The sequence below is a fragment of the Pelodiscus sinensis genome, chromosome 32 (assembly GCF_049634645.1).
Source record: "Pelodiscus sinensis isolate JC-2024 chromosome 32, ASM4963464v1, whole genome shotgun sequence".
In the NCBI taxonomy this organism is placed as follows: Eukaryota; Metazoa; Chordata; order Testudines; family Trionychidae; genus Pelodiscus; species Pelodiscus sinensis.
This window is the reverse complement of record NC_134742.1, coordinates 3,857,426-3,879,753: the sequence shown is the minus strand read 5'-3', so window position 1 is coordinate 3,879,753 and position 22,328 is coordinate 3,857,426. Positions and strand designations below refer to the sequence as shown.

Here is a 22,328-nt window from a genome sequence, read left to right as displayed (position 1 = left end):
ATCAAAACGCTAATTCGAATTAGTTTTTAAGTCTAGAGGCGTTAATTCGTATTAGCGCTGTAGTGTAGTCATACCCTAAGAGAGGGAGAATGGAGTGAGCAGGGTTCTCAGAGAATTGGAGGGATGGAGGCAGGGCAAGGGTGTTTATATTTGAGGTAGATCTTGGATTGCACTTAAATTCAAAAAGTGATCTCGTGCTTTAAAAGGTTGGAGACCATTGGTATAAAGCTTCCCTGCAATCCTAAAAACCTAGATTTTGGAGAAAAATATCCACTGCCACCAGCAAGTGTTTTTGAACCCACAGACAGGAGTGGACACTTGAAACCAGCCCCAGGGCACCCAAGTTCTTTTCCCCAAAGAGCCTGAAAAAGAAAATACAAACTGCAGTCTGTGGCTGCAATCCCCTAGTCAAAGGCCTGCAGATCCCACAGAACACAGAACTGAACCAATACCAAGTGAATAGAAAAGAAAGAACTTTTATTATCATAACAATAGTCCCGTTACAAGCATAGCTGGATTGGCTAGATGGTAAGAGCCGCCAATTAATAAACTCATGGGCTGCATCCAGACTGGCAAGTTTTTTCGCAAAAGCTATTGCTTTTGCACAAAAATTCCAGCTGTCTACACTGGCCGCTTGAATTTGCACAAGAGCACTGACTTTGTAATGCACAAAAATCAGTGCTTCTTACGCAAATACAACGATGCTCGCGCTCGGGCAAAAGCCCTCTTGCACAAATGCTTTTGCGCAAGAGGGCGAGTGTAAACAACCTAGAATTGTTTTGCGCAAAAAAGCCACGATGGCAAAAATGGTGATTGGGGCTTTTTTGCGCAAAACCACGTCTAGATTGGCCATGGATGCTTTTGCACAAAAGCGCTTTTGCACAAAAGCATCCGTGCCAATCTACACGCGCTTTTGCGCAAATACTTTTAACGGAAAAACTATTTGTGCAAAATCATGCCAGTCTAGATTCAGCCATGGGGAATTTTCCCATGGGAGCAAAACTTACTTACCAAAGAGAGGAAACCCCATTTCTAAATGCAGATATCAGATTCCCATTCCCAAACCACAAAACAATGAAACCTAATGGATTTATCTAAACTTTTCCCTACTTACCCATGGTGAAGAGTCTTTTCTTGGAAAGAGACACATTGTCTGTCCCCCTCAGTATCTGGAGAGCAAACTGGCCCAGAGACAAAAAAGGGAAAACCACAAAATTCTGTTGCCTGAGTTTGAAATTCCTATCTGCATTTCAACTGGCTGACTGCTACCTGGCTAGGTGCAGTTAACTCCTTAGTCCCCAGGCTGCTTGTCATCCTTCATGACCATGACAGGTGTGGTGAAATGATAAGGCAAGACAGACCTGCACCTCCCTGCACTAGCAATGGCTGGAGAAGGGTGGAATCCAGACTGAAGAACAATGAGAAGAACAATGGGACCTGTGAGGTGGGCTCATTGAAAAAAGACTGGACCTGTGGATGCCTTGGGAGTCAGCAGCAAGCATCTACTTTTGGAAGCTGTGTGATGGGCTGAAGCAACCTTGCACTGAACTCGCAGGGTTCGGCCAGGGATACCTGACTGCAGAGGCCTTGCCCCCTCCGCCCTACCGAGCATGTCCAGGCTGCAGCTTGGCTATAAAAGCCTGGGAAGAGGCTCTGTCTGGGCTGGTGGGAAGGACTTGGTGGGGAGCTCCTGACCAGCAGCCACTAGCGACCCCAGGAGAAGCCAGAGGAGACACCGGGATCAAGTAGGATGTCACAGGGGTCATCCCCAGAGGAGAAGTTTCCCTTGTGAATGCGGAGGACCCTATGAGCATGTGGGAAGAGGCCCTGTTGGACTTGGACCAGGGAGGAAGTGACCCAGGGCAGGGACAGGAGTAGCCTCTCCCACACTGGGAACCTCAGCATGTTGTAATGGGATTTCCCTGCCGAGGGATTGGTGGGCCATCCTGCCACTCACAGGGGCCTGAGCTGGGACCCGGTGGAGTAGGGTGGGCCGAGGTCCCCTACCAAGGGGCAGTCTCATCATATCCATGACCTGCCAACACAACTCTTGCCTTAAAGGGCCATCCAGGGACTTTGCTTATTGACTTGGGCCAGTGGGCCCTGCATGAATGGGACTTGACACCAGAGGGGGCAGGAGGGGATGCCCCATGACAGTCCCTCTTTGAAAGTGAATGGGGCGGCATTAAGACAACACCCAGAAGAAGGTGCCACAGACGAATAACTGCATATGCATATGACGACTCAGATTATGTGGATGCATGTGATGACTGATGGTGGAGAGCTGCATTAGGGAAGATACTAGACATGTAAAACATCTTGCAGTCAACATGGGAGCATTGATCCAGCTCCAACCCTCCTGCACTTAACTCAGTGGCCACTGGAGTAGGGGGAGCAACTATTGGTAATAAGAAAACAGGGTGTGTGTGTGTTATATCACATGCATATGGTGTTTACTGCTATATGTGTGTAACAACAGTAAAGGTGGCATTTTGCCTCCTCTCCCCCCTCCCCCCCAAAAAAAGATCCTATGCAGTCCTTTTCAGTACAACACAACCACCCTCCCCCAGAGCCAGACCCCCCAACACTCCCCATCCCAATGCACTTACCCCGTCCCAGAGCCAGGCACCCCCAGTGCCAGGAGCACCCCCTCAATCAAATCTTCCCATCCCTTGCAGAGCCAGGCACCAGAGGAATGGGACAGGGTAAGGATAGGAAACCTTACCTTTAAAGTCACCACTTCTGCCACCCAGCTTGGCTGCCTCTGTTCTGTTTGTAGAGGGAGGCAGCATGTGGCCAGCTCCCGGGTCTCCACTCAAATATCAAAAATCATGGGTAGTATGAATGCTTAGGAAGAGAGGCCATGCTGAGGTCCAGGGAAGAGCCCTGGAGGATTATGGACTTGTTTACTACTTTAAGAAAAAAGAGTGAGTAAGATAAGAGACTGTGTGTGCTGAGGCAGCATTTCCCAATAAGAGAAGGGCTACGTCTACACTGGCCCCTTTTCCGGAAAGGGCATGTAAATTTCATGAATCGTAGTAGGGAAATGCGCGGGGGATTTAAATATCCCCCGCGGCATTTAAATAAAAATGTCCGCCGCTTTTTTCCGGCTTCAAAGTACGAATAAGATCCTCCGGAAAAGGGCACTTTTTCCGGAGGATTGGGGCCAGTGTAGACGCTCTTTTCCGGCTTTTTTAAAAGCCGGAAAAAAGCGGCGGACATTTTTATTTAAATGCCGCGGGGGATATTTAAATCCCCCGCGCATTTCCCTACTACGACTCATGAAATTTACATGCCTCTTCCGGAAAAGGGGCCAGTGTAGACGAGCCCAAGGGGTATGTCTACACTACCCCGCTAGTTTGAACTAGCGGGGTAATGTATGCATACCGAACTTGCTAATGAAGCCCGGGATTTGAATTTCCCGGGCTTCATTAACATAAAGCCGGCGCCGCCATTTTTAAAAGCCGGCTAGTGCGAACCCCGTGCCGTGCGGCTACACGCGGCACGGGCTAGATAGTTCGAACTACGTAGCCATTCCGAACTATCTGTACTCCTCGTAGAATGAGGCGTACAGATAGTTCGGAATGGCTACGTAGTTCGAACTATCTAGTCCGGGCCGCGTGTAGCCGCGCAGCACGGGGTTCGCACTAGCCGGCTTTTAAAAATGGCGGCGCCGGCTTTATGCTAATGAAGCCCGGGAAATTCAAATCCCGGGCTTCATTAGCAAGTTCGGTATGCATACATAACCCCGCTAGTTCGAACTAGCGGGGTAGTGTAGACATACCCAAAGGAACAAGGGAAGAATCTAACCAAGGACAGACCGTTGTTTCTCACTCGTGGTGAGGCAAGAAAATTGGGTGATACAAAAATCAGGTGTTTCTGGATCGGTTGTGGACACACCAGTAAGGAGAAGGGGGTGTCACTAACGGACATCACCCCACCTGGACTGTGAGCAACCAGAGGTTGGCATCCCACTGGACTGGTCCCTGCCAAGCGGATATATACCACACCATTTTGCCTCACGAATAGGAGTCCATTGATTCAGCATATTGGGGTGATGTGCAAGTCGGACTTCCGCCTCAACAAAATTAACCAACATTACCTGGGTCTGGCCAGCCCCCCAAAGGGTGAGAGTGCATGTGCGTTGGAGTGTATGTTAATTTAGCAGCCGAATTCTTAATTCAATTTAGGTTAAGAATTAGATTTAGATTAAGTATTGAATTTAATTATTGCTTGAAAGCCTATTAATGACTTTCAGGCTCTGTCTAGACTGCATCCCTTTCCATAAAAGGGATGCAAATTAGACACATCGCAATTGCAAATGAAGTGGGGATTTAAATCCCCCCCCGCTTCATTTGCATAAACATGGCAAAATAAGGAATAAGGGATCTTTCGGAAAAGGCTTTATTTTCTGAAAGATCCCCGTCTAGACTGGTGCTTTTTTCTGGCAAAGGCCTGAGCCGGAAAAAAGCGGCAGCCATCTTTATGCAAATGAAGCGGGGGGGATTAAAATCCCTGCTTCATTTGCAATTGCGATGTGTCTAATTTGCATCCCTTTTACGGAAAAGGGATGCAGTCTAGACACAGCCTCACTGTTTTAATTATTTACGTACTAAATATACATATAGTGCTTTTAAAATTTGTTCCTGAATTGCTTGCAGTAAAACTTGTTAAAGGTACAGATTGTTCACTGTGGGTCTCTTGTTCTGTGAGTCAGCGCCCTCTTGTGACAAAAGCATCACATGGTCCAGAGCAGCATGGACTCTGGTCCCACCCCAGCCCGGCGCCCTCCTAGCATGGTACCCGAGGATAACTGCCCCCCCCCCCTTACTCCCTGCCACTCCCTCTTCGCTAGTCTCTGCAATCACTTCCCATTCTGTTATGTGTGCATCTGATTGTTCCTTCCTAAGGGGAGCACTTTGCATTTGGCCTTATTAAACACCATTATTTTTCCTGGCACAGAAGTTAAACTGACTGGTCTGTAGTTTCTAGGTTCTTCTCATTTCCCTTTTTATAGATGGGCCCTAGATTTTCCCTACTCCAGTCTTCTGGAATCTCTCCCCACTTCCCTGACTTTTCAGAGATGAGAACTAAAGGCTCAGCTAGCTCCTCGATCTGCTCCGTGAGTAGTCTAGGCCAGTGTTTCTCAACCTTTATTTATAAAGTAACACTTAAAAAAAAAAAAAAGTACCCTCAACCCGCCCCCGCCACCTAATGCGCCCAGCCCTCCCCCAGAACCAAGCACCCCTAGACCCACTGCTCTAAACCAATGCCCCTCCCCTCCCCCAGAGCCGAGGCACCAAGGTAACCTGACCTTTGAAGTGCCCGCTTCTGCCGCCCAGCCCTGCATCAGTGGCTTGTCTGCAAGGAGCAAGTGTCCTGCCAGCACCAGGCTCACCCCATGGGCCTGTGCGTTCCCACCCCAGCCTGGTGCCCCCCTAGTGTGGTGCCTAGGGGCAACTGCCCACCCTATCCCCTTGCTACGCCACTGATGTGGAGCAAAGCTTATTGTGCCGCGTCACTGCCTTTGAGCTCCTCTCCACAGCACCACCAGAAAGGAGCCATGGGGATGCATTGTACTGAGCTGCTGGTGGAGGTGGGGGTAATGTTGCATGCACAGGAGCAGTTGTCAGTGTCCAGCCGTGACACGTCACCACCCTCTCTCTGATCTCCTTTGCAGGGCCAAATCCCAGACATTCTTTTGCCAAATTTCACTTGTGTTGAGGTACCCCCCCCCCCGACTTCTCTTGTGTACCCCTAAGGGTACTGGTACCACTGGCTGAGAAACACTGCTCTAGGATGCGTTTCAAGAAGCCTGGGTGACCTGCAGACATCTCATTTTTCTAAGTGGTTTTTAACTTGTTTTCCTATTTTAACTATTTCCTGTCTATCCCTATCCTATTTCCACTGGCATCATTAGAAGGACTTAAGGCTCACAAAACTAAAGCATCCCTGAGGGAAGCTGATTATAGATGAAAATATATATTTAGAAAACTTTACAAATTTTCTGCTATACACATGTACATAATTACAAGTTATATACCAATATAAACACGCTATGTACATACACACCCGTATGGCCTAGCCTGGTCCAGCGTTCCCCTCATGCCCAGGGCTTCTTTCCATGCTCCCCCAGCCCTCTCAGCAGGGCCTCCAACCAGCTGCAGGAGTGTGAGTCCTTCCCCCAGGCTGCAGGACTCACCCGGACACTTCGCTCCATGGCTGCAGGGACAGCTCATCTCCAGCCAGCCCTGCAGTACATCACTGGTGACTGGCCCAGCCCTGCGGCTCCCACCCTGGGTCTCTGATTGGGAAGGATACTACAGACTCAGCTGTTCTCTGCCAGTTTCCAAGTTAAAAGTTTCCCCTCCCTTCCCTGTTCCAGAGGCCAGAGCTTGGGGTTTTATCCCCTTTTGCTGCTCCCAGCAGAGCCTGCTGCCACCTGTCCCACCAGGCTGCCTGTGAAGGACATGGCAGCTGCCTGTACTTTGGGACTGGAACACTCGTGGAGTAATAATGGTGGGTGCTGAGGGGCAGTGAAAGCAGGCGGGTGCGCTGTGGCGCGCAGCTCCAGCAAAAGCCGGCTGAGCTGCGGCAAAAGCCAGCAGGGAGCTATTTACACAGCTGGCAAGGCCCCGGGGTGCTACAGGAAAGGACCTGTCAGAAATGTTGAGTTACTTTCAGCCCTGGTGCTGAGTAGGGATGTGAAATACCAGTTAATTGACTAGTCGAGTAACTGCATGAATTCTTATTGGTTACTCCACTATTCTTTAGTTCCCAGGGTGGGGCCAGCAGCCTGTGCACTCCGGCCCCACTCTTGAGGAGCCCCCTGCCACTCTATACTCCTGCCTCTGTATTAGAGGCAGCAGTGCAGGGTGCCAGGTGGGAGCTGGTCCATGACGGGAGCCAGTTTAAAAACCAGCTCCCCTCTTGGACTGGCTCCCTGTCGCTTTGTGCTGCTGTCTCTGATACAGAGGCAGCGATGTGGAGTGTCAGCAGCCCCTGTCTGGGGGGAGGTGAGTTCTGGGCTCTGGGAATTGGCATGAGCGGGGCTGCTGGCCAACCTGCTAAAAATTTACTGGTTGGGGGGAGGGAAATGCGTGTGATCTATAGATTAACCTATTCGCTTTGGCTTGTTTTTCAATCGACTTCACTATTATATCCTTGTCCAGCAGCCTCTCTACCAGCTCCCTCCTCTCCCCCAGGGCTTCCTGCCTGTCTGACAGCTGTTCTGTGGTGTGTGGGAGGCTGGGAGAGGGGAGGAGCAGGGATGAGGCATGCTCAGGAGAGGGGTGGAATTGGGTGGGAAGGGGTAAGGGTGAGAGCAGAGCAGAGGAGGGGCGGGGCAAGGGGCAGAGGGAGGGTGGAACTGTGAGGGTGCGGGGGAGAGTCAGTGCCTGAGGCACAGCTGGGGATTCAGCACCTTCTGGCACATTAGAAAGCTCCGGGCTGGAGCTGCAGCCTTGGCCAGACCAGCATCCCTCTCTGAGTTCAGGATGGGGCAGCTACTGGAAGAGAGCCAGAGGGGACATCCCATGATGTGGCTTCCATGTGAAATCCCTGGCGTGTCACAGAGCCTCAAACAGGCCGATCGGTGGCAGAGACTCTCAGCGGGGAGCTCTGTGCTGTCCTTCAGCGAGCGTCTCTCTTCCTTGCTGCTGGGGCAGCCCCCTTCGCCAGCACATTGAGAGCCGCACACGCTGAGGCCGCTTGGCAGAGCCCCGCTGACAGGACTTGGCCAGCTCATCCAGGCCACTTCATCCAGGCCATGGTCACTTCATTTCGCCTGCTAGTTTTTGGGCAGGTTTGCTGCAGATCCAGCGTTGAATGTTCGAGCAGCGTGAACTGGTGACCACACTGCCACTCAGATAAGCGCATTCTGCTTCTCCTGCGATCGGAAACCTGCAATAGCAACAAACCATGAACAATCCTCCACGGCTGCTGGAGCAGCTTCCTAGTAGTGAAAAACCAGCCCCGAGCAAGTCACCCCAAGTCACGCTGCAAATGTAGGAAGGAGCCAGGCACTGAACCCCCATTGCCCAAATCACAGGCCCAGGTTGTAACCTCAAGGCCGGTCTCTTGTTTTAAATACAAGATGCAACATTTACTGAGTTAACAGAAGAAAAGGGGACTCACCAGTTGTTGAAGTCGGTGCCATTGGCCCATTTCCAGGTCTGGCCCCGTTCTCTGTTGAGCCCGATCCAGTAGTCTAAGGATCCTCTATGGAGTCTCAGGAAATCCTTTGTTCAAAACATAAAAGCCAACGTACATTAGACAGCTGCCTCTCTGGGTTCTCTGCAACCTACCCAGGGCACTGGACAGGGGGCCCAGAGGCTGGGAATTCTGCACCAAGGAATGACACCCACAGGCAGTGGGAAGTTTGATTTTGCCCTGATTCAGAAGGAAAACAAATGTCAAACGATCGGAATTTCCCAGCTGATGCAATTTCCGATTTTCAACCAGCTCCGTTATTTAACGGCTCGGATTCTTAGCTGCATCCAGACCCTGAACACACCTGCGTTCTTAGCAACATCTCCCGATTTGCCGAGAGTCTCCTGTGGTTCGTTCTTTTCTTAACTCCCCAGCTCCTGCAGATTACAAGAGTCTCGTCTTTCACTTAAAAGGTGAGTTTCTAGCCCTTGTGGCTGCAGAGAAAATGTGACCCACTAAAAGCTACAACACGGGAATGTAACACTCTCAGAGCTCATGGAAGAAGTGGTGTGACGGGGTTGCCTCACCCCGTCACTCGCTTACGGCGGGAGACGCAGGCGCCGATGGGGAAACCGCCGGCACGGGTTCAGCCGCGGCGGCACGCCCAACAGCTGGGGATGCGGCGCGTCATCAAGGCGTGCCAGGATCGGAGGAGCAGCCGGCGGGTGCGCCGGGGGAAGCGGGAGGCGTACCCGGAAGTGGAGGGGAAATAGGCACCATTACGGGGGTATATGAGGGATCCGAGAAGGGAGTGGGGGGAGAGCATGTGTGGAAGCAGATGCAGGTAAACGGGGAGGAGGAGGAGGGTGCGGACAGATGGCAGGGTGGTGAAGAGGGTGCATGGCCCGTGTCTGGGTCAGGGAGATGGGACGGCCACTGGCCGGCGGGGTGAGATAGGCCCAGTGAGGGTAGTGGAACCCGTGAGCAGGCGAGCTTAGGGGTAATCTCTCACTTGCTACCATCGGGAGCTAACTCCCGGTGTTAGGGCCCTCGGCCAGGGTCCGGAGTGAGGGCGGGCCTGGACCCTTCACCCTGTCTGGAAGGGCGATAACTGAATATATAGTGGCGTGTAGACACGGAACTAATTCGTGACACGTGGTGGAGAATGTGGGTATGATCCACGCCCTGTAACGAGGGCGTGAGTACAGGGAGTAGCAATATTTGTCGTTAAAGGGGTAAGCACAATGGAGCCGAACAAGATTCTGGAGTGGCTGGTGGACAATCAACGCCAGCTACAGCAGCAGCAGACTGAGGTGCTGCAACAGCTTACCACTGAATTTTGGGAGCAGCAACGACAGCTGATCCATGAGCTAAGGGAAGGGGGCAACGGTAACCCCGACGGACGAATCGCAGGTACGGGACTCGGGGTAGGGGACAATGAAGGAACGATTGGGACTTGTCTCCCGATTAGGTTGGCCAAGCTAGAGCCTGAAGATGACCCCAAAGCCTTCCTGGTGACTTTTGAGCAGGTAGCAACGGCGGCCCGATGGCCTCACGAGCATTGGGCTATGATATTGGCACCTTATCTCTCTGGCCCCGTGCAATTGGCATATCGGGGAATGTCGGACAGGGAGGCCCTCTGTTACTATAAGGTAAAAGAGGCAATACTGGATCAACTGGGTATATCACCCGAAACCTATAGGCAAAAGTTCCAGGCCTCCAAATACGTGACGGGAGAACGTCCCCGAGCGGTGGCCCAACGGGTGAAAAAGCTGGCCTGAGTTGGCTGGAGCCTGCAACCAAGATGGCGGCGCAAGTCGCCGACTTAGTAATATTGGAACAGTACCTACAGGTGCTGCCTCCCGAAGGGCAACGCTGGGTACGCCGTCACCTTCCCGGGACCCTCGAGGAGGTGGTCTCTTTAATGAAACATTTTATGGCCACGGAGGGTGCGGAAGAACGTAGTAAAACAGGGGCGGGGGCCAGCCCGGTGGGAAGAGGAGGGGCCAGTCCGCGGGGGAAGGAGACCCGGAGCAATGGAGGGCTGGGTCCGAGAATCACACCAGGATGGGTCATGGAGCGACGACTCGCCCCGGTATGGCGCAGCCCGGAGAGACAGGAGAAGGATGAGGCCCGCAGTGGCGAGGAGAAACAACCAGAAGTCAAACCCGCAACCACCTTGAGGTTAACGTGTTATCACTGTGGGCAGGAAGGCCACTTCCGCAGAGACTGCCCCATGATGGACTGTACGTACGGACAGCCTACCCCGCGGAGAGCCCCATGACCGGAGATAAGCAGAGCCAGAATCACGCGGATGGTACGCTTGGATGGGAGACTAGTTGAGGCGGTGCTAGACTCGGGGTGCGGGCAGACGCTTGTAAGGAAGGACATCCTGAGAGCGGGGACACGCAGCGGTCGTCAGGTATGGATTAAGTGCGTGCATGGGGACACGCGACCTTACCCGACCGCCCAGGTAGTCTTACATGACGGGCAGCAAGGGGGGCCGCTGCAGGTAGCGGTGGCACAGCGGTTACCCTATCCCGTACTGTTGGGACGCGATTGGCCTGGGCTTAGACAGCTCCTACGGGGGGGGGGGCACGCCCATCAAGACGGGGTCAAAGCTGTCTGGGTAGCCCAAGAAGAGGAGAGGGGATGCCCACCCGAACAGGAGAAAGGAGAGACAAGGCCGCAGAGGCCTGTGACGGCTCTGGATCTAGATGCGGGGGATTTCCTAGTTCTACAACGAGAGGACCCAACGCTCCAGCATTCATGGGAAAGTGCACAGGAGCCCTCGGAGGAGACGGACGGAGCAGGTGAGAGACCCGTGCAAGGGCCCTATTTCGACATCCAGGGCAATAAACTCTATCGCGTTCAGCGGGGTACTGAACGGGGAAGAGAGGAGATCCAGTTGGTCGTACCTAAGGCCTATAGGTGGCGGGTCATGGAACTGGTGCACGACAACCCTTGGGCTGGGCACTTGGGAATAGAGAAAACCCAGCAGCACGTGCTTCAACGATTTTATTGGCTGGGGGTATACCAGGATATTAAGAATTACTGCAGCTCCTGCCCACAGTGCCAGCGGATGGCAGATGCAAGGGTACCCCAGGCTGCGCTAGTGCCCCTACCGCTAGTCGAGGAGCCCTTTGAATGGGTAGGGATAGACCTCGTGGGGCCATTGGAACGAACGCGAAGGGGGCACCAGTACATCTTAGTGGTGGTGGATTACGCTACGCGCTATCCCGAGGCCGTGACCCTCCGCAAAACCACCGCCTCAGTAGTGGCCGACGAACTTATGAAAATGTTTGCCCGGGTCGGCCTCCCCAAGGAGATTCTGACCAATCAGGGCCCAAATTTGGTGTCCCGCCTGATGACGGAATTGTGTAAGTGGTTAAAGGTCAAGAAGATCCGGACCTCAGTATATCATCCCCAGACGGACGGATTAGTCGAACGCTTCAACCAAACTCTAAAAGCGATGCTGCGAAGACTGGCACAAGACGACCCGCGGGATTGGGACAAGCTGTTACCACTCCTGCTCTTCGCCATACGGGAGGTACCCCAGGCCTCAGTAGGATATTCCCTCTTTGAACTAATGTATGGGCGACGCCCCCGGGGGATACTGGACCTAGTGCGGGAAGGGTGGGAGGAGCAGACCTCGACGGCGCTGGGAGCCGTCCAGTACGTTAAGTTACAAAATAGGATGCGTACAATAGGCCAGTGGGCTCGGGAGAACCTGCAACGGGCTCAAGAAGTACAGGCTCGCCACTACAATAGGGGAACATGGACGAGGGAATTTAGCCTGGGCGACCCCGTGCTGGTGTTGTTACCGGTGGGGGACTCTACATTGTTAGCAACGTGGCAGAGACCCTTCCGGGTGTTAAAAAAAATCGGTGAGGTGGATTATGAGGTACAGATAGGGGGGAAGAGACGCCAGAGCCAAGTCTATCACGTAAACTTGTTGAAGCGGTGGGTGCCCTGTGACGCGCCTCCATCCGAAGCCCTAAGCAGCGACATAGAATTCGGGCCGTGGGAGGAGGAGGAGATAACTTGGACGGCTAGCCCCGTGGGGGAAGGCTTGAATCACAACCAACAGGGTCAGCTCCGGGAGGTGTTACAACGGTTGGCGGCCAGCCTGACGAGCAGACCGGGGAGGATGAATCTCGCCTGCCACGAGATCACCACAGCCCCTGGGCAGAAGGTAATGGATCCTGTGCACCCCATACCCCGAAAAATGTGGGAAACTGTCCGGCGGGAACTTCAGGACATGATTCGGTGGGGGATAGTAGAGAAATCTCGGAGTGACTGGCGCAGCCCGATTGTGTAGGTCCCCAAGAAAGACGGGTCTGTTCGCTTTTGCATTGACTTTCACAAGGTAAACACGGTGTCGAAATTCGACGCGTATCCCATGCCCAGAGTTGACGAACTCCTAGAGCGGCTCGGACAGCCCAAATACCTATCGACGATTGATTTGACAAAAGGGTATTGGCAGATACCATTAGCTACCGCGGCGAAGGAGAAGACAGCATTTGCCACCCCATTTGGCCTGTATCAATTCATCACCATGCCGTTCGGGCTCCACGGCGCAGCCGCCACCTTCCAACGACTAATGGATCAGGTTTTGGAGTCCCATCAGGGCTACAGGATGATATAGTTATGATATAGTTATATCAATGATATAGTTATTTTTAGCAGGTCCTGGGACGACCACCTCTGACATCTCAAGGCCGTATTGCATACAATTCAGCAGGCAGGACTGACTGCCAACCCAAAGAAATGCCAGTTTGGTCAGCGAGAAATATCGTATTTAGGATACACGGTGGGGAATGTGCAGTTGAAGCCACTACTAGACAAGGTACAAGCAATCCGGGATTACCCGCGGCCCCGGACAAAGAGGCAGATACGCCAGTTCTTAGGTCTGGCTGGGTACTATCGGTGCTTGATAGCGCACTTCGCCTCGTTGGCTGCCCCCTTGACGGACCTTACAAAAAAGAATCAACCCCAACAGGTAGTGTGGACCCCCCAAGAGGTGCGAGCATTCGAAACGTTACGCGAGGTTCTGATGTCGGGGCCGGTGCTCCAGCCACCCGATTTCGAAAAACCGTTTGTGTTGCAAACAGATGCATCAGAGGTAGGCCTCGGGGCAGTATTGGCACCGGAGGAGGGTGGGGTAGAACACCCGGTGGTGTTCCTGAGCAGAAAGCTATTCCCCCACGAGAAAAATTATGCCATGACAGAAAAAGAGGCCCTAGATATCAAATGGGCCATCGATTCCTTACGCTACTGTCTTGGGAGGATGGGTGTGGGCGGAGCACTGAGAGCTCCAGCTGTTCTGGGCTGGGGAAGTTGCCCTGAATTCAAGCAGCTTCTGGGACCAGTCCAGCCCCAGGACAAGCCCAGACTAGAGCCACCTCTGGCACCCCCATCCCCTGCAGCCCAGAATCTCTCTCACCATTTCCCGCTGCAAATCAATCCCAGCCAGGGAAGCACCGAGGGCAGAGCAGTTCTTCTGGCTCTCGGTCCAGTTTGCTTCCAGCTCTGAGAAATAGTAACACTTCCCCCGGAACTCGATCCAGTCGAAGGGGCAGGCGGCCAGCGGGCAGGGAGCACCAGCCGGGCACGGCTCATATGTCTTGGCTGGAAATGAGAAAGCAGCAGGGTGAGAGATTTGCCCGTTTCCCTCTGTACCCAAGAGAACACGTCTCTAGTGACACTGTAACAAGGAACCGACCCTCTCCCCTCCGCACACACACGCTCTGCTCCAGGGTTAGCTGAGCCTGTACCAAGGCATGTTCCCCTTTCAACAGGGAGAGGCCAGCGCTGCCCCCCTCACCTCCTACCCCCACATGCTCTGGGTTGGAGCCACATTTCCTGCCCTGGGCTCCTTTGCTACAGCCCAGTTTTGCCCCCTGCAGGCGCAGATGCTACCAGGGAGACCCTGAGCACCAGGCGCAGAGATATGGTCAGTGCAGGCTCCACACTCACCTGGGCGGGTGATAAGGACGATGAGGATGGTGATGACGATGATACAAATGAAGTTGAAACCCAGGCTCAGGGGACGTATCCGGGCTTTCAATGCAGAGAGCCAACCTGTAAGAGACGGAGACGTTAGCGCTCACAGCATCACCTGGAAGTTGCTTGTGAAGGGGGATAGTTTGCAAATAGAGAGAAAAGCTTCGAGCGAATATTTTGATCAGTGTTCCTGCTAAGATTTACCATCTGTGAGCGGAGTGAGTTTTGCTTTGTGCACCAATACTGAGGTGACACCCACCAGTTACTAACAAATATCATAGTCACATATACAAAGAATCAAAAGCACAAATAATAAATCAGCACTTTCACCCATGCAGCTGCATATTGACCACCCCTGCACTATGGGTATGTCTAGACTACATGACTCCGTCGACAGAGCCACGTAACCTAGTTTACCCGGCATAGGCAACGAAGCGGGGATTTAAATAATCCCTGCTTCATTACAATAAACATGGCCGCCACGCTGTGCCGGCAATCAGCTGATCCGGCACAGCGTGGCAGTCTAGACGCGGCTCTGTCGGCTGGGGAAGCTTTGCCAACCCATCCCTTACGCCTCGTGAAACATGGGTGCTGCGTAGGGACTGTGGCGCCCAAGCTTGCGCTGCTTGCTCCCCCACGGCAGCCCGGCTGAGCGGTGCAGAAGTCAGCCGAGTGCCATGGTGTAGCCAGACACAAAAACCCCATCTTGTTTTTCCACGAGCCCCATCTTGTTTCCCCCCCCCCCCCCCAGAGAGCAAGAGAAAGGCAGTCAGCCTTTGATGCCCTGGGAACACAGGTGTGCTGTCCCTGGCTCTACCATAAACAGAAACCAGACAGTAAATGGGCTAGCTGACGACCCGGGGCCTCCCGTCGCCCTGATGGCTAGTACCAGTAATTGACATGCCTGCACTGTCCCAGGAGAGGAATCTTCGCCCATCACATACCAGAGGTGCCCATTGTCTGCATTTTCCCAGGTGTAAATTATGCTTTGCACCCTTCGTGGGAAACTTGGCATTCAAAGCCATTTTTCCTAATTGGCCACTTGAAACCAGGAAGAAGCCTACATGACCCAAGGGGTATAAAAAGAGGTTCAGCAGCCCGCCCAATTTGAGCTCCAATCATCTATACCTGCTGGCAGGTATTGATTGTCTCCCGAGGTCTGTGGGACGCCCAACCTCGCCCTACTTCTTCCCGAGGGATTGAGAGAAAGACGCTGGCCACGCCAAGTCTGGAACGCAGGGGTGAGAATATATACCTGCTATGTGTATTTTGCATGCATTTAATAAGAGCTCAGAGAACCAAAGGGTTTCATGGTACCTGTAAGTGACTTCTTAGTGTAATTTCTGTCCTGTCCTTTGTAGTGTCTGTGTTATCTGTAACACAGCAGTAGCATTTAACAACTAAGTTTACCCTGTAACAATAAAATAGTAACTGTTTAAGCTTTAACCTGACTCCTTCAGTTGCTGTAACAGAACCAAGCACAATTTAAAAGAACTTCAGCCGGTCTTAAGGGACTCACTGCCCTGACCGTCGGCTGACAGAATTGGCGTAGTCGGCAGGATTGTGCTACTGGTTCACATACAGCAACATGAAGCCTGTCATGATAGACATGGATTTTAGTGATATAGAGAAAGGGTTTGCCCAGGAAGGTTGGGGCAACCCAAAACGGAATAGAGAAATGTTAGAAGAGGATTGGGGAAATCCTGAGGAGTTGTGGGTACAGTTCTGTAAGTATAGAACTGCCTGCAAGCTAAAGAATGGGACAAAGCCTGAGTCTGTGGAAAGGAGCCACTTTCCATTTAGCAAGGAAAACAGGATCAGGCCCAGACAAGCAGGCAGAAAAGGAAAACAGGATCAGGCCCAGACAAGCAGGCAGGTAACAGATAAGATTGAAAGCCTTGTGGAGAACTGAGAAAAAGGCTGTAAGTACTGGAAATCTCAATCCTTAAGCATACTTACAAGAGTAATATCTGAAACAAGGCCAGGTTTTTTTATTTTAGAGATAAGAAAGTGTTTTAAGAAAAGGAAAACACAGAGAATTTAAACTCTGCAGAGAATGGAGAGAATTGAGCAGTTGTGCAAATGCTAAAATAGTGTAGATAGAAAATTGTGGTTTCTTTACAGTCATTCTGAAGGAAAAATGGGCCCTTTTTCCAAAGGAATGTCTGTAAATAACCCAGGCAAATTTGACTCAAATCTGAACATTTGATTAGAGAGAGACTGTCAAAAGAACTCTAAAGGGAGGGTGTTCTATTGGAACTAAACTACCCCATTGAATAAAAAGGGAATGTAATTGTTGTACAGCTATGTAGAAATAGTGTAAGAAAGGTTCAGAGAGAATGTATGTGTATCTGTGTGTAGATATATATATGTATAGTGTAAATAATATGAAGTTTTAAGGTCCAGTAATCTTGTTTGTTTGTAGGTTTAAAACAAATTGGTTTGGTTTACTTTTAGTCCAAGTTGTTAAATGAAGGTACAGAAAAACTGCAAACAAACTAAAATGCTGTGAAAGCTCCAGGAGCCACACCAGGTTGTGATTTCCTTTGTGGTGCAAATGCCCTAGCTGGCAGCACAAAGAAGCTTTGCAGGTAATAGCTAAGTTTGATTAGCAAACTACCTGAGACCAGAAAGTTCAAATTGTAGCCCTCCAGAAAGAAAGAAAAATGAGGTATTGGTATTGCTATTTTAGTCCCAATAGCAGGTTGGGTATACTAGAAAGGTTTAAATGTAAGCAGTCTTTTAAGAAGGCAGAGAGAAGACTGAGAAATTGGCATTTGTAAAAGATGTTACCCCTTTTGAACAAAATCTTGCAAAGGTTCGGGCATAGCCCTTGGTCTGATCAAGTGTTAACTGCTTGTCCATACAATTTCAGACCTACAAGACAAATTGGCTAACTGCTTGTGTATATGTAAACCCTCAACTTCAAAGGAGAGGGAAACAGCTGCAGCTTTTGTCTTCTGTGAAAAACCTGTAAAGAGGTGTTCTGCAAAAATGTAAAAGCCTCTGCTGCAGAAGTGGAGAAGTAGAAATGCATGTCCCTCAGTACCCAGACGAGCTAGATTCCCTTAAGGATGGGTGCTGAGAGTTAAAGAAACTCTCAGATTTATTTTTTTTCTTCCCTCAGGAATATGTTTAAGAAAAGGACCAGGAGGTATAAGGCTTAGTAAACAAGCTCACCCTCCTTACCAAATTAATAGTAGACAAACCTGTCTCATTGGGAAAAGTCATTTAGCAGGAATTAGGATGGACCATAACAAGGGGAAGGCAAAAAGTTTGGAGCCCTATAGGCATAGTTGAAGGAATAAGGAAAGTAAAGCAGACATTGGAAAGTTACTAGGAATGAGAAACATTTTCTTTGAAAGGACAAAGCAAGTGATTTGAGGGAATGTGAAGATAAAAGGTGGACTCCATGGGAGAATGGAAGGAATTAAGCAATGGTAGTAATATGTGAAGGGAAATCTTGTTTTAAAAATGACACCTTGTTTCTTTGCAGCCTCTTCCTTAAGCACTGTGCAAACGATCTATGCAAAGAAACAATCAAATGTAAACATTTTGTCTTTGCACACCTTTGTTAAATCTGCAAAGGAAAATTAGGGATTCTACTGAAACTTAATTGGTTAACTGCATAAAGAATAAGCTCTATATATTGTAACTATTTTGTGGATTTCAAATTGACCAGTTTTATTTTGTTTTGGATAATGTCCGCTTGCTCAAAATTGCAAATAGACAAGGCACAAATTAGTTAGTGCTTGTGTTGGGCATTCAACTTTTAAGGTTAAATTTAACTTTCTAGAAACCAAATTATTAGTTTAGAAATTCAAGCTTTGAAACTTAACTGTCTCTTTCAAGGCTGAGTTAATAACACTTTTGGCTTGCTTTTAAATTCAACATTATATGTAAATACAGGCTGCCTGGTTATTTCAAAGGAAAGTGGACAGGGAAGGCTGTTGCTGTTTCAGCAGACACATCCATTGCACCCCTGACCACAAACATAGAAGGAACAGCTCAGCTTGCAGAGCTGGCAGCAATCAATTAGCTTGTGAGGCAGGGGCCAGTACCATCTACATTAACTCCTATGCTGTATGGGCTGGAGGCACCCAGTGGATAACTAATTGGAAGAATAATAACTGGGAAATAGGAAAACCTGTTTGGAGATTGGAATATTGGAAATGGATATACCAGCATGCAACCCCACATGCCTTAAGCATAAGTCATGTGTCCAAAAGAAATAATACTCTAGCTGCACAGTTAAATAACCTAGCAGATGCGGCAGTACAAATTTTTGCTGCCCAGGTGGATTGGGAACGCCTGTACATTTGGCTACATGAAACCTTGGGATACACAGAAAGTGATAAGCTGGTGCGGCAGGCACATGCCAGGGGGTGGCCTATCACCCACAAACAAGCCAGAGATCTGGTACAAGCTTGCACCCTATGTGCTGAACTCAGGAAACATAACAGAAAGGCAATGATTTGCCAGGCTAAGAGATGGAAAAATACTATGGGCAACCTGGCAAGTAAATTATATTGGTACACTACCCACCAGTAAGCAAGGGTGGAAGTATGTTTTAACTGGAATGGAAATTGTTTCAAGAATTGGTTTTGCTTACCCAACCCGATGGACAACAGGGTTGTCTACGATCATGGGACTAAACCACTTAATAGCCCTTGTCCCAACACCCCAGTTTGGGAACACAAACCCATGTACTGCACTCCTATAAGGGAAAAGGAGTCTGGACAACTGCAGATGCTGGGCTAACACCAATAACCATCACTGAGGCTTGGATTGTATCCAAGACCGGCAAACCTTATGTTTTATTACAGGAAACTGAGGCAATAGCCCTAAACAGTGCTCCAGTGGGATGAATCCCTCCCAATGCTGGTGTGGATCCGGGAAACCGCCATGAACTTTTTGTATATATACACCGCTTGCTGTTGTAGCGCTTGCAACCACTGTTGTTAGTTACAGACTATTAAAATGAGACATGGTACTCCAACTCGCCATGGTCTTCTTCCTCATCCCAACTGCTACTGCTGTACCAGAACACCTTACTTGACTCCTCTACTGGACTGGGAATCGAGTTTGTCCCTCTCAGCCCAAATGACTGGTGAAACAAAGTGACATCTTCCGATGGGGACCGGTATGGTTCGATGACAGCGACTACCGCAATCCTCTAAATAACTCTGGGGGGAGGTCAAGGGGTGAGGCAAGGGAAGTGGCAACAAACGGTATGGGATAAGACATGCTGTAACTAAAAATGTAAAGCCTCATGGCTAGATTGTCTAGCCCAACACCTAGGACTTTCATTAACTCCCTTCCTTCACTCTATTGTAAATACTATATTAACCATTTTACTTGTTGTAATTGCTTGCTGCATGCTTCTATGTATTGTTAGGCATTTTGTGTACACTGCTACCTCCTCTGCACAAATCTGGTATATGGCGTTGGGAAACGATCCTAATCAATCCCTTGATCCAAATTATCTGATCAGACCCTGCTGATAGGGCGATTTTAGCTTCCTCCAAGGAGGGCAAAGGGTGCTGGCATCACCGCCATCTTGCGTTCTGGGACATAGTGAGGCGTGTCAAGGGGGTGGAATGTAGCCAGACACAAAAACCCCATCTTGTTTTTCCACGAGCCCCATCTTGTTTCCCCCCCCCCCCCCAGAGAGCAAGAGAAAGGCAGTCAGCCTTTGATGCCCTGGGAACACAGGTGTGCTGTCCCTGGCTCTACCATAAACAGAAACCAGACAGTAAATGGGCTAGCTGACGACCCGGGGCCTCCCGTCGCCCTGATGGCTAGTACCAGTAATTGACACGCCTGCACTGTCCCAGGAGAGGAATCTTCGCCCATCACATACCAGAGGTGCCCATTGTCTGCATTTTCCCAGGTGTAAATTATGCTTTGCACCCTTCGTGGGAAACTTGGCATTCAAAGCCATTTTTCCTAATTGGCCACTTGAAACCAGGAAGAAGCCTACATGACCCAAGGGGTATAAAAAGAGGTTCAGCAGCCCGCCCAATTTGAGCTCCAATCATCTATACCTGCTGGCAGGTATTGATTGTCTCCCGAGGTCTGTGGGACGCCCAACCTCGCCCTACTTCTTCCCGAGGGATTGAGAGAAAGACGCTGGCCACGCCAAGTCTGGAACGCAGGGGTGAGAATATATACCTGCTATGTGTATTTTGCATGCATTTAATAAGAGCTCAGAGAACCAAAGGGTTTCATGGTACCTGTAAGTGACTTCTTAGTGTAATTTCTGTCCTGTCCTTTGTAGTGTCTGTGTTATCTGTAACACAGCAGTAGCATTTAACAACTAAGTTTACCCTGTAACAATAAAATAGTAACTGTTTAAGCTTTAACCTGACTCCTTCAGTTGCTGTAACAGAACCAAGCACAATTTAAAAGAACTTCAGCCGGTCTTAAGGGACTCACTGCCCTGACCGTCGGCTGACACATGGCGGGAGGTGAAGGACGTGACTCGGGCAACAGCGCCTCCCAGAGGCAAATGCCAGCATTCCAGCGTTACAGAGTCACGGACATTGGGCTACGATATATATGAAAATGCTAAAGTTTCAAAATAACTTAGTAATGTCTACAGAGGAGGCAGTTATTTTGAAATAGTGTCAAAACACTGTCAAGCTGGAGGACTTCTTACTCCAACTCCTGTAATCCTCATTGTATGAGAAATAAGGAAAGTCGGAGGGAGAGTGCTCGGTTTCGAAATAAGTGCTTTGTAGACACTCCCAATTTCAATTTCAAAATAAGCTAAACAATTGATGTAGCTCATTTTGAATTAAGCCCTGCTGTGTAGACGCACCCTAAGTGATTACTATTAAAAATAAAATAAGTTAAAATAAAGAGAAACACAAAATACTAAAAGGGCATTAGAACAGTCGATACTGCACAAAGAGAGTAACTCCCTTTTCTTCTTCAAGTGATGTCCCCGTGGATGTTCCACTGTTGGCCACTACAGAACTGAGCAGGGCTGCTCACCAGCCTGCTAAAAAAATTGTCGGTGGAGGTGGGGGAGGGAAATGCATGTAGTCTAGAACATTAACCAATAAGCTTTTAATTATAGGTTAATCGGCTGCACTATTACATCCCTACTACAGAGTAGTATTCAACCTGGATGGAGGGAGTCAGGGTCATTGTTTGGCAGTGGTGGACTAAACTGCGGTAGCCACCGCTGAATCGGACATTAGTTCTGGAAAGACGGCATGGTGTTTAGCCAAAGTGTGGTCTGATGAGCGTGGAACAGCTCGATAAATGTCTCTTAAGGGAAAGTTGTTCAAAAAGGCTGTGGAAGCTGCAGTAGCCGACTAGAACGTGCTCATATTGGATGTTGTAGAGGCTTGTTGGCCAGAGTATGACACCTAACTATGCAGGTCAATATCCACTGTGTTCAGCGATGGAAATAAAAAGCCTTTGAGATTTACAAAATACTCGTGTTCTGTCCAAAAAGAAAGCCAATGCTCATCAGCTATCTAGAATGCGTAGGCTCGCGTCTCGTGGTGAGGCGAGGGGCTTTGGGGAAAAGATAGGTAACGCAGTAGGCTCATTCATGTTAAATGCTGTACAAACTTTTGCTAAGAATGCAGGATGAGGTCTCAATATGACTCTGTCTCTTAGGAAAACCATGTATGGGGGTTCTGCCATAAGGGCCCCAAGTTCCCTGACTCTCCTCACTGAAGTGATAGCTAGCAAAAAGCAGACCTTTGTAAAGAGGAAGGTGAGCGCCACAGTGACCAATGGTTCAAAGAAGGGCCTGGTCAAACAATCCAAAACAAAGTTCAAGTCCCATAATGGGGACGGGGTCCTATGAGGCGGGTATATGTTGTGGAGGCCCCCGAGGAACCTTTTTGTGACAGGATGTGCAAATATGGAGAAACCATCTACAGAGGTGTGAAAACCTGTTAGTGCAGAAAGGTGGACCCTTAGGGTATGTCTACACTAGCCCCCTAGTTCGAACTAGAGTGACTAATGTAGGCATTCGAACTTGCAAATGAAACCCAGGATTTAAATATCCTGGGCTCCATTTGCATGTTCCCAGGAGAGTGCCATTTTTAAATGCCCCGTAGTTCGAACTGACTGCCCGCGGCTACGCACAGCAGTCAGAAGTTAATCCAAACTAAGTACGGGTCATTTAAAAATGACGCCCGCCCGGG

The 22,328-nt window shown here is 49.9% G+C and overlaps 1 protein-coding gene across 2 annotated transcripts in view; it reads right to left on the bottom strand.

Moving 5' to 3' along the window:
* Nucleotides 1-5,384: 5,384 nt before the first annotated feature.
* The window catches only part of LOC106732545 (C-type lectin domain family 2 member A-like), a 57,863-nt gene continuing 40,919 nt past the window's right edge, over nt 5,385-22,328 (bottom strand). For both annotated transcript variants that reach the window (XM_075913762.1, XM_075913761.1), the window contains exons 3-6: nt 14,131-14,235; nt 13,598-13,782; nt 8,137-8,240; nt 5,385-7,902 (exon numbers count right to left, since the gene is read on the bottom strand). In XM_075913762.1, coding sequence (XP_075769877.1) covers nt 7,773-7,902; nt 8,137-8,240; nt 13,598-13,782; nt 14,131-14,235 — 524 coding nt within the window. In that variant the 3' untranslated portion in view covers nt 5,385-7,772. The remainder of the gene's footprint in view (nt 7,903-8,136; nt 8,241-13,597; nt 13,783-14,130; nt 14,236-22,328) is intronic.